General features: G+C 45.1%; 1 protein-coding gene across 1 annotated transcript; it reads right to left on the reverse strand.

Annotated features, from left to right (window-relative positions):
• Gsto1 (glutathione S-transferase omega 1) lies at nt 1-9,952 on the reverse strand. The gene is made up of 6 exons (XM_050145069.1): nt 9,790-9,952; nt 9,580-9,688; nt 7,782-8,004; nt 4,774-4,872; nt 1,123-1,229; nt 1-429 (listed from the first exon to the last, which is right to left on the reverse strand). Exons 1-6 carry the CDS (start codon nt 9,821-9,823, stop codon nt 276-278), a joined length of 726 nt encoding a protein of 241 aa, XP_050001026.1. The 5' UTR covers nt 9,824-9,952; the 3' UTR covers nt 1-275.
• Nucleotides 9,953-12,497: the final 2,545 nt, after the last annotated feature.

The raw sequence follows: 12,497 nt of genomic DNA on the forward strand, positions 1-12,497 counted from the left end.
TAGTGGAAAATCACAGTTTTAATTTAAAAATAAGGAATAAAAAATTTGACATTTTTTTGAAATCAGGAGTTCAAACTAGAGGTGATGGTTTGGGGGTTTTCGGTGAAGTGTTAGGACCACTAGAATTGATTATTCTGAAATAGAAATACAGCAGTAGAGGGGCCTGGAGGAAACCCAATTAGGCCATAAGGTGAAATCAGTGAGAAATGAGCCAGGGAGAATACTGGGCTAAGTGAAAGCTTGCCATTCATATCATTCAGCAAGGACTCATGCCCTTAGAGCCCATAGTCACAGGCCTCGTGGCTGTCCTGTAGGTAGAGACTTAAGAAACCACGAAAGGTCTTGGCATCAAGTAAGTCAGATGATACTGTGGGGTCTTTCTGCATGGCTGCCATCCAGAGCTTAAGGTTTGGAGTGTGGGCTATACACCTGTGGGAAGACAAGAGAAGAGATATGAGCTAGATGAAGCAGGTGGGCATCCCAGAGTCCCAAATTACCACCACAGCTTATCCCCCTAAATAAATGTATATTTTATTTAAAATGTATATTTGAGAACACCTAAACTGCCAGCCGGAACTTTAGATTTGAGGGCTGTCGTCGGGGTCTTTGTTTCACAGAAGAGGAAGCCAAGAACAAGAGTGAGAGACTTGTCCAGTTATAGAACTCCAGACTGAGATTGACAGCTACGTGGTAAATACCAATTGTCTCTATGAAATGTGAGTAGAGGCTGCCCCGACAGCTGTCACTTCTGAGATGCAGAAGTAAGCCAGTGTGGCCAGGAGTTTAGAAAAGCAGTATGGAAATCTTTAGAGCAGGTGAGAAGTAAGATGTGGTCAACTCTTAAAAAAAAAAAAAAAAAAAATTCTACCCCTGTGGATTTTTACGCAGCAGAGGGTAAGTTTTAAATGTTCTACTCATGCCACAGATAAATGCCTCCTGCTTCCTGGGATGTGAGGATGACGATGAACAGGTAGCCTGACAGATTCTGTACACCCAGGACTTTCCTCTCTGCTGGTTCTCATCATGCCAGTGACATTAAATATTTACCTTAGCTCAGAAAATTGCATATATAGTATTACAACTCTCATCCCAAATTATGCACAAAATATTCAAATGTCTTACTCATCGAGTTCCAGTACTTCCAGCCGTTCAAACCAAGGCCACATAAGATAATCAACCATAGAGAGAGAATCCCCACCAAAGAAGGCTGTCTTCCGATTAGTCATTGCCTGAATGTTAAAGAAGATAAAAAAAGTTTATTTGTGTGACCAGAAAATCCGTCATCAGAAACAACAGAGGCAAATTAGGTAGAGCATGTCTAAGTCCCTTTTATCCTGATAGAGTCAAGTTGGGTTTTTATATGGCTAAAACTCCTCCGTAACCCAGACATTCTAATTGGAAATCTAAATAGATAGTGTGCCAATGGCTTCAACCTTCCTATTGCTGTGACCCCTTAATAGGAGGAGACCCCCAACCATAAAATTATTTTCATTGCTCCTTCGTAACTGTAATTTTCTACCGTTATGAATCTTAATGTGAATATCTGTGTTTTCTGGTGGTCTTCGGTGACCCCTGTGAAAGGTTTGCTCGACCAACAAAGGGATCCGGACCCACAGGTTGAGAACCACTGTAGTATACATATGTTGGGAACACAAAGGTCCTAGCACTCACAGATGAGCACTAGGGAAACCAGGAATGTTAAACAGGCAGGGTTGTCTTTTCAAAGGAAGAGATGTAAAACCTGCTCTGGTCAGAAGGCCAGGAGTGGAGCTAATACCCTAGGTAACCCCCCTGCTAGATATGGCTCCCCAAAAACTCCCACAGCCATAACTGGAGGTGGCTAATAGTCTAGGTGACCTTTGTGTTATCATATGGCCAAGGGCTACCTCAAGCTCCCAAATCCAGGACCAGAGGTGGCTGATAGCCCAGTTGACCTCTACATTATCCGACCAGATCTCCCCTAGGCCAGTAAGGTAACACACGGCACCTTTCTCTACAGCCCGTCTTACGGATGTGCGCTTTGAGAAGCGTTTTGATGACATTGTGCCTCTGTGTATAAAGGGCTGTACTGTGCTTAAATAGGCCTAAAATTAACTGCCTGGTGTCAGTCCTAGAAGTTTAAACGAACACCAGCTCCCGAGGCGTGTTGAGCCAAACTTCCTTCTTGCCTCATGCGAATTGTTACTCTGCCTACCCCGGTGGTCACAGAGACCCCCACACTGATGTTCACTGTAGCACTGTTAGGAATAGCTCAACTGTGAGCTTTGCTGCCTCTTCAATGTATAGTAAAGAATTTTTGTTCTATCAAACCTTAGAACACTGGACAGCAAGTGGAAAGGACACAGCATAGATGAATCTTAAAACACTAGAGTATGAGAAGCTATGACGGCATGCACATTGTATAGCTGCATTTGTGCAAAGTATGAAATAACCCAAACTTCGTATCTGGTTCTTAATATGGATACTGGTACTATGTTTTTACTTTTTAAAAAGTTGTCAAGTTGTTCTTTTATGTATTGGGTGGTTCTCTGAATGTAAATTTTTCGTTAAAAATATAGTTAAAATATTCCAGTAATAGACAGAATTAAGTATTAATAGGTGGCAATTATTTGAGTAGCACTTAATTCAAATGGGATGTTTCTGACATTTAAGCAGATGAGTTGATACTAGGGTTTCACCGAAGAGGGAAATTGAGAATACTATTTGGTTGATTAAACCTGTACCTGATGTAGGAAGGTAGGGTGCATTTGACTGAAACTCATTATCTTCATATGTGACACAGTCAAAGAATGACCTCTGCAGTCTTCCCGGGGGGGGCTGTGTGATCTTATACAGTGTGGGCAGACTGTTTACGTCGGATCAGTTGTCTTTTCACACTAAAATATGAACCTGAAGAATGTGGACAGCATCTTTCCAGCCTCCGTGCTGTCCCACAGAAAACCAGGGTTAAGAACAAATACAAAACCCCACAAAGAATTAAAGAAACTGAACTGCCCAGTACAGAGGCACAGATTAAGCTGCACTGTTAAATTGTTTTAGGGGTTAGAAAAATAAGGGAAGTTACCCAACTCATTTTAGGAGATTAGGATATTCATGATACCAGACCCAAATCAAGGTATCTGAATAGTGAATTGTAGGTCAAACCCATGTGCACGTGGGGAGAAATTCTTTATTAACTGAGTCTATAATACATGTGAAAGTCCACTGAGCAAGATGCCATGCCCTGTAAGTCCACTGTGGAGAACCACGGCCTGGCCTGGCCCAGCCGTCTCGGGAGGCACAAGTCAAAGGATTTTTGGGTTGGATAGAGTTCCTGGTTCCTGGAGAACTGTGTGTCTTTCTGTTCCTGAGAAACCGAGCACTCCCTCAGGCAGGGACGTGTTCATGCTGCGCTGCCTTCCTCTGGATGTTCCCTTCGCAGTCAAGGAAGCAAGTGTGGTCACGTCACAGGCCAACTGCCCTTAAGACATTAATCTTGTGCACCTGGCCTGTAGAGCTTGCAAACATCAGTGTATCCTAGCAACTACAACTGTATTGATCCTGGCAACTGCCATTAGATTCTGTTTCTGACAAAGGTATAAAAAATCTGATTGCTCCATAAAAACTGCGACAGTTTAAGTTTTGCTGTGGACCCCCACGGCCTGGTTTAGTTCCTCTGGGCTACATCAGGTGATCTTGGCCCAGTAAGCAAGCACCCTTGGGTTAAAGGGAATGGGTTCGTGAACATTTCCATAGACATAGCAGATACCAGAAACATTCAACACTCACGGTGTCAGCATTAGCAGATTAGAGCTGGAGAGGCAGCTCAGAGGTTAAGGGCGTGTGCTGCTCTTCTAGAGAACTGGAGTTTAGTTCCCGGCACCCAGGGCTCACAACTGCCTTTAACTCCCAGTCCAAGGAGGCAGGTATGACCGCACCCACCTGCCCCTTCCCCTCACATACACATAATTAAAAGTAATAAAAAATAAAGTCCTAAAAATAGAAAATTAGTAACAAGCTATAGTGAAATAAACTTCAGAAAGAAAAAGAAACCAGAACAAAGTCCATGCTCAATGATAAAATGCTTGGCTGCATCCCCACTGAAGGCAGCATCTGTGCTTCCCTCGGCAAACCCTGTGGCTAAGTGTGAACAAGCAGCTCAAGATCAAGCAGAAAGTTCTATCTCAAGGTCCAAAGGACAGCTCTCCCCAAGGAACAGAAATCTGGGCCTCCTCAGGTGTCTGCATTCCTGGCAGACTTCGGAGTGGGAAATGTTTACTGCATCATCAGCAGGGAAAAGCAATAGCGTGACATCTGCTGTGTGATTACAACCAGGTTAAACTCTCTTTGGAAATACAAGAACATAGACTGGAAACAAGTGGAAAAGGGGAAACACGTGGCACATTGTGGAAATGAGGTAACATTGCTTTCATTGTTACTTTAATGCTGATGTACTAAATACTAAATACACAAGCCCATAAGCCATGTGTGGTCATGCATGCCTGCAACAGTAGCACTCAGGTGGCTGAGGCAGGAGGATCATGAGTTTAAGGCCAGTACGGACTACATAGTGGGTTTGAGGCTAGCCTGGGATACAATAACCCTTGTCTCAAAAAACTAAATAAAGATAAAAACAAGTCAGTGATGGTACTTTCAGGTGTTTCAGGTGTTTTGATTTATATCAATAGAACAGTTTACAGAAGTCGGTGAGAGTGAGCATCTGAAGGAGGAGGGGAAGGCAGACTGTAGATAGAGATTATCATTTGTTATGGGGAAAGCCAAGAGAATGGGTACCTCCTCTAGCTTGCTCATTTCCTTCCTCAATTCTTCTTTTATGCCAGGATGGTCTTCCTTCTTCTTCGTCCTAATAAAGCTTGAAACCAAGGAGGGCACCTGGGCAGAACAATTTTTTTTGTTTAGTTTATCAGTGTGAGGCTAACGCCCTCCAACACACACACACACTAAAACCCTTATAGTCCTGCCCCCTACAGACATAATAGGACCCTCATAGTCATGCCCCCAACACACACACATTCAAACATAATAGGGCCCTCATAGTCCTCACACCCCTCCAGAATGCCGTAGAGACAAGTGTGGACCAAGTCCCAGTGTTTAAAGAGACCGCAGTCTGTGCTCACAAACCTTGCTGTACACTAGGATGTAAGTTGCATGGATTTCATAATTTGCAGGAAATGGAAACCACTTTGGCAAATTTGAGCCAGAAATTTCATAGACACCAAGCAGCCTAGAACTGACCAAATAGCCCTGGAACCATTGGAACTTTCTAGAATCACACTGAGATAGACCAACCAAGAGGTGTCAGCTGCTGCCAGCACTAGTGAGCTCTAATGGGCACTGGGGTTCTCGCACTGGGACGACTAGAAACTCCACTGCTCCCTAGAATTTAATCTTGCAACCACCACCACCCCTCTAACTAGGAGCTCTACCAGCCGTCCACACCAGGCCTGTTTCTTCACCTGCCCTGATCTCAGTTAACAGCTCCCGTGGGTATCTAACAGGAAGGGCCTAGACCACAGGCCATGGCCCCAGCTGCAAAGGGAGCTGGGAAGAGCAGTTTTCTGAGTTCTTCTTAGACCCACAAACGACTACTCGAAGTGGACTTGAGTCCCTGAAGACGTGACAGGTGTGGTGACCGAAGCTTTAATGAGTGTGTTGGAGTTGTGAGTTTTGATACTCAGCTCTTCAGGATGACCTCATTGTGAAAGAAGAAAGCCCGCCCACTCAGGCTCAGGAACTCCCATCTGTGTCTTCTTAGTACAGCTGACCTTGTGGGGGCTGATGACCTGCACACAGCCCTTCCATCCACACTGCCATCTTTGACCCATACTGTCCCTTAGTAGCTGCTCAATATTATTTTGTCAGTTCCCTTTTGCAATGCTTTTGTGTGACTTGGGTATCTCAAGTCTCCAGTGATATACAATCTTTACATAGTACTGTCTTAGCTTGGGTCTCTTTCGCAAGTGCCCAGTGGTGAAGATGACTAGCCCCTCCAGCAGGCCAGAGGGCATCTCTGTTGTGATGAGTCATGGCTTCCAGCACAGGAGCATGTGGTGCAAAGGCTGCCCTTTCCCCGGATAAACGGGAAGAATGGTGGGCAACCCGAGTGTTGCTTTCTACACAGTCAGTAAATAAATCATAAAACGTGTGTGTGTGTGCACGCACGCGTGTGTGTCTGTATCTGCTGTGTGTGTGTGTGTGTGTGTGTGTGTGTGTGTGTTGGGGAGGGGTCACATGCACTGGAGTGTGTGGGTGCAGTACACCCATGCATGTGTATGTAGAAGCAAAGCAGAACATGGTGACTTCTCTGTCACTCATCACCTTACTGCCATAGGACAGAGTCTTTTGCTGCTCACAAATTTGTGTTTAAGCTGGACTACCTGGGCTGGCTGGGCAGGGAGCTCTCCAGAACAGGGTGAAACTACCCTCCCCTGCCACTACATGCGCCACACACACATACACACACACACACACACACACACACCAGCAATGCGGGGACTTCAGGCACACAGACACCCCAGCTTTTTACGGGGCACTGAGGATTTGCACCAGAGACCTTGTACTTGCAGAGAAGCTCTCTTGCATACAGAGCGTTCCCCCAGCCACCTTGGCACTCGTTTCTACACCCCCTAGCATTCCATGTAAATTTCCAGCCACTTCCTCTACTCTTTTGCCTTTATTCTACTAAGCCAAATGACTTCCTGCCATTTTTGCAGTGCCTCCAAACCAGAATGTCTCATTGTCCATCTCCCTTCTTCTAAGTATTTTTTAAAGATTTTATTTATTATGTATACAACATTCTGCCTCCATGTATGCCTGAATGCCAGAAGAGGGCGCTAGATCTCATTACAGATGATTGTGAGCCAATTGAACTCAGGACCTCTGGAAGAGCAGCCAGGGCTCTTAACCACTGAGCTATCGCTCCAGCCCCCTTCTAAATATTTTTTTAAAAGCAATTTTTCTTTATAGGCAAAGTGCTCCTTTATATCCTGACCGTACTACCAAAGTGATTCATCTGATTGGATGTAAGAGAGAATCGCTATTCCTGGTGTCTAAACTCATGGCTTTTGCTCATCATCTCTCTGCTAATACTAATTTGAATTAATCCAGCCTGACGATAAATAAGATGTAAAATCACATTTTCCCCCAGAAACCACAGTGGCTTCTCACTGCTACAGACTGGCCATGGCACTTAAGTCTGCTCTGGGCACTGTGTTAGATCTGTTTACACATGACCTAAGAGGCTAGAGGTGAAACAAGAAATCTGCCCCAGAGCACCCAATAATCTGAACGTTTCCAAGCAGTAAGCGATCAGTGATGGGCGCACACCCTTCATGGAGCTCACATTCGCAAGGCGAAGAAGGCAGGCAGGCAGTTACCCGGGCAGAGGGCCTAGAGCCTCAGCGAGGAAAAGCTTATCGGAACAGAGCTGGAGTCCTGAGCTGCCTGGACACGTTTCTGGAGGGCAGCAGGTTCAAGCATATACAACAAGGCCTCCTAAACTAAGTAAAAGAAGGGGAGAAGACTCCCAGCAAAAGCTGAGAGAGATGAGGGGTCATGTGGCAAGACGGATCGGGATGGGGGGACTCGTCAGGAGTAGAGTCAGGAGAAAGAGCCAAGAGGGCCGACTGTGAAAGGCAAGCAAGGAGCGGAGCTCGAGAGCCTGGGTGGGCACGGCAGTGGAGTATAGTCCTCTGTTAATGTCCACAGCCCCTGAACCATCACGAAGGGGCAGCACTGATTTAGCTTAAGACAAAACACCAGCAGGGATTTCATACACGTACCTTAGAGAATAACTCTACAGTCATCCTCTGGCAAGCTCTCTCGTAAGGGTCGTCTGGGAACAGCTTCTTCTCCGGGTACGCCTCATCTAGGTACTCACAAGTGATGAGGGACTCGCAGATCAAGCGACCACGACTGTCCTCCAGAACCGGCACCAGCCCAGACGGATTCTTCTTGAAGAACCACTCAGGCTTGTTTTTCAGGTTGATGTTGACGATTTCGTGCCTGGAAGACGCAAGAGGATTGAAGAGAGCAAGGCATTTTCTGTTTTCCTGAAATTAGCATTGATTGGTTCTCCCGTCTACTTAGTGGACGAGACCGGGATTTAGGAAGCCAGTTCTCGTTTGTCGTCACCACGCCACATTTTCAGATTGAGAACTTGGTTCCCACGCCCTCCTGCAAGTGAACCACACAGAGGTCACCTTTGTTTTTATCTGACTTGTTTCACTTAAGGTCCCCAGGGTCCATCTTCGTCACACGCTGTAGACTTTCCTTCAAAGGTGGGACCTCGGGTGGTGCACGCCTTTAATCCCAACACTCGTGAGGCAGAGGCAGGCAGATCGCTGAGATTAGGAGCTGCCTGGTCTATAGAGTGAGTTCCAGGACAGGCTCCAAAGCCACACAGAGAAACTCTATCTCAGGGTGTGATACTACTTACTTACAAAGCATCTTTATCTGCTCACCTGTCCAAGGCCATTGGGTCACTTGATAGGAGGCAACTAACTGGATTGTGCTCATACCCACTCAGAATATTAGAATCACCTGATAAAAACTCATTTCATTTTGATTCGGTTCAAAATGAGTTGAATTGATTCAACAATTCATTTTATTAATATAAAATTTGAAATCCTTACAATATTTTTTTAAAAAATCCTAAACATCTTATAAAATGTATCAGATAAAATCCAATTGTGTTGATATGTTTTCAAAAAAAGGGGGGGTTAAAAATCATGAAGAGTATGAGGGCTGGAGAGACGGCCCAGTGGTTAAGGATTTGGGTTTCCACAACAATGTTTACAACTGTCTGAACCCCAGTTCCTGGAGATCCAATGCCCTCTTCTGCTCTGTGGGTTCCCGCAAGCACATGGTGCACATAAAGTCATATGCACACTCATAAACTCATATGCACACTCACACACACACACTCACACACACACAAATAAAATAATTTTTAAAATTTATACAAAACAATAAAAGAGTCTACTGGAGCCAGGCTAAATCATGCGTGTGTGTGTGTGTTTGTGTTAAAAGGTACATGTACCGACAGAATAATGAACATACATACATACATACATACCAGCTGCTAAGGGAAAACCAAAACCCTCTGCCACGGAGCAGTGCTCATCTCTGAGGCTGACACTTTGGGAATGAAATTATAGTTGACCTGTAGGTCAATTACTGTTACTTTCAATAATAAGGCTTTGCAAAGAGGCTTTTAGAGCTTACAAGAAGGTTGACTCAGAACTCTGCTTGCCAGGTCAAGTTGTGACCTTTGCCTCTAGGTGAAGGCGAAGCTCAGTAGATCAAGAATCCAGGGACCAGAGCTGAGACACCCTCCACAGTGTTTAGCGATCATGTGCAAACCACTAATATCACTGAAGAAACTGCTTTTCCAAGCCGTGGAATGCTTAAACAGTCTGGCTGACCTAGAGCCCTGGAGTCCGCGGCTATCCTCCCCTTGAAAAATAAAAGAGGGTGGAGCTGGGGCGAAACTTAAGTCTCCTACAAAAGGCTGAACACAAACCACCATTCTGAGGGTCTGGGGCGAGGCGGCTAGGGAGTCGTCGCCCTCCTTCTCACCGGATTCCCTTGGCCTTCAGGACCAACCGCGTCCTCTCAGCGTAGGGGCAAAACCTCATGCTGTAGACGCGGATCTGACCCTCCGGGACCGGACCGGGAGGCGCGCTTCCTGCAGGAGAGAAGAGATGGTCACCGCCCAAATGGCACGGAGATCCGGGACATCCCGAACATCCCGGGTCCCCGGAGCCTGACCGCCGCGGACAGCCTCACCTTTCCCCAAGCTTCTGGCGGATGCCTCGGACATCGTTATGCTGTGCAGGCCAAAAGCCACAAAGAACCCTCTCTTGTTTGCAGACGACTCCGGAAGCACATGGCCTAGCCTTGGCTTGCCTTAAGTGCCAGCGCTCAGCCCCGCCCAGACCGCGCCCACTAACCCGGACCTGGCCCCGCCCACACACAGCTCAGCACTTAAAAAAGAGGATCTATGGTCCCTTGCGTCACGCCCTGGCCGCCTGGAGATTCGCCAGAGCTGAGACGTTGAGAGACACCTCATTCCTCCAGGCAGAAAGTGGTCGCCTATCTGCCTTCACACAGGACTAAGGCCCCGACCTCCCTACTTTCCATACCCGTTCCTTGGCCACCAATGCCCCGGTAGTCCAAATAGTACCGGCCTCTGGGCTGCTGGGACCCTTGATTCTAGGAACTGTCGGGCTCTACTCTCAACTCTTGCTCTGCCCCAAGATTTCCAAGACTTGGGTCCTGTGGCCTGGGTCACCTCAAAGGCTCCTGCTGTTACCTACGACTCCCTGGAGGTGGTTTAGCATCCTGGACAGACTTTCCCTCTTTCTGTCAGGACTAGCTTACATAGGAGCCACCATCCCTACTCACCCACAGAAGCACATTTTAGCCCACCCAGAGGACCACACATCTGGATATCAGTAGTCTCAGAATGCTGGTTGCGCTTTCAGAATTCCATCCGTTAAAGCATTTGTTTGGAAGTCCTAGAAAGAGTACAAGCTGACTTAAGCACAGTGGACTGAGGAAATTTAGCTTCTTGGGTCCATAGGAAAAAAAGAAAAAAGAGCAGATCAGAGGGTGGGTGAGCGTTTCACTTAAGAGTCAGGAAGTAGGGCAGAGTCTGAGCACCAGGATTCCCACCGCCAATGGATGAAAGCCAGTAACTCTGGTGCTATTTAGGGAATAAAATGTCTGGAGTTTGTTTCCAGCTCTATTACTGGAGAAGCAGAGAATGTCCTTGGAGCTTGCACCACTTTTGGTCTTGGTTTGTCTTGTGTTCACTAAAACTATGGAAGAAAATATCAAAGTGGGTTGACCAGCAGATAGAGCTAAAGATTCCACTCAAGGGACGGCAGTACCCTAGCGGGTGAGGCTTCCCATCTGGCCAGTCTAATAAGCAGAGAGCAAACATGAACTCTTCAAAGAAACAACGAAAAAAATATTGTTAGAGCAAACCATTGAACAAGACTATTGGACTGCATTGTAGTAGAGATGGTGTGTAAGTCCTGGCAGCTGAGAACACACTGGGGCATCTGGGCATCTATTGCTGCTGACCACAGGTAAAATGGCACAGGACTATATATTTTGTAGCTGTGAAGATCAATAATTAGCCTGGAGAGATTAACTGAATTAAATGTACTGTAAAAGATGAAAAATTAAAAACCCTCAAGACAAGACATTTTCAACTTCTAAATAATGCTCAAATTCACAGTTCAGATGTGGACACTTAATACAGCATCCTTCTGTGACTTTTCAAAAAATGATGGCTAATTTCATACTTTTAAATATATAATCTATGTTGACAGGATTAAGTTCAGATTGTTAAGAGGTCACCTTAACTGCCTTACAGTTGATATTTAAATAAAAACATTTGTTTTTTTTAAGTTAAGAATAACTGAAGTAGGTGACTATTAGCTTTTGTAACACCCTATTCCAAATATGAGAAAAGGCTCCAGATCGGTGCCAGTCATTCCTGTAAACCTGAAGACACCTTGATTGAAGAATAAGAGAGCCTTGCAGACAGATCATCTCATGTGACAAACACCCCAACACAGGAGCCATCATCTTTGGAAACCAGATTGTCCATACAAGCAATAAAGAGTCCTTCAAGGTTATCCTGTAGAAACAGACTGAGCTGTGGGTCAACCAAATCATAGCCTGACCAGCACTATTCATCATGCGTGCCTCTTACCCACTCCCCAAACTCTTGCTCTGATTAAATCTAAAGCTCACATCAGCATCGGGAAAGAGGGATGAAATACCCAAATGACCGTTTTGGTTAAACATTTTTAAACATTTTTACATTTGCCTTCATCTGTTTTCTTCAGCCTAGAGTTGGGCATCTAGCCTAAGGCTCCAGTTAATAAATTTTCTGTTTGGTTTAATTAATTCTATGACAGTCCCTAGCAGGGAAGATGGACTTCATCAAAGAATTCTATGGAAAGATACTGGCTAAACTTTGGTTGAGTGAATAAGGTAGGAAGGCCAGACTCTGGTCAATGAAGATAAAAAATATCCTCAAAATAAGAAGTTAAACAGGAACAAATGGTATAGAAAGAAAGGAGCTTTAGTTAAAAGGAATTAACTGTGGTTTATGGAAACCAATAAACTGCAGACCTAGCTTCCAACTCAAGTGCATCCCAGAAACATGACTGAGTCCTAAAAGCAAGGCACAGAAAGAGATACATTATGACTATGTATTAACTTTAAGACATGCAAAAATGAAACACACATTGGTTATTGCAGCACCCGTATATGTGGTAGAATTAAAAAGCAAGAAAAACTATCTACAGACTTCAGGGTAATATTTCCCTCCAATTGGTAATGCATTACCAAAAGGGAATTGCTGAGAGTCGATGGTCTTTTATCTTGTATTATTTTATTTTTTTAAATATTTATTTATTTATCATGTATACAATATTCTGTCTGTGTGTATGCCTGCAGGCCAGAAGAGGGCACCA

Source organism: Alexandromys fortis, unplaced genomic scaffold (assembly GCF_014885135.2).
Source record: "Alexandromys fortis isolate MF-2015 unplaced genomic scaffold, M_Fortis_MF-2015_v1.1 scaffold_16, whole genome shotgun sequence".
Taxonomy (NCBI): domain Eukaryota; kingdom Metazoa; phylum Chordata; class Mammalia; order Rodentia; family Cricetidae; genus Alexandromys; species Alexandromys fortis.

Coding starts and splice junctions, on each gene's coding strand:
- Gsto1 (XM_050145069.1), bottom strand. CDS start 9,823: ATGTCCGAGGCATCCGCCAGAAGCTTGGGGAAAG. Junction 8,005..9,579: donor CTGAAGGCCAAGGGAATCCG/GTGAGAAGGAGG, acceptor TGCGTCTTCCAG/GCACGAAATCGTCAACATCA. Junction 1,230..4,773: donor AAATGAGCAAGCTAGAGGAG/GTACCCATTCTC, acceptor TTTAACATTCAG/GCAATGACTAATCGGAAGAC.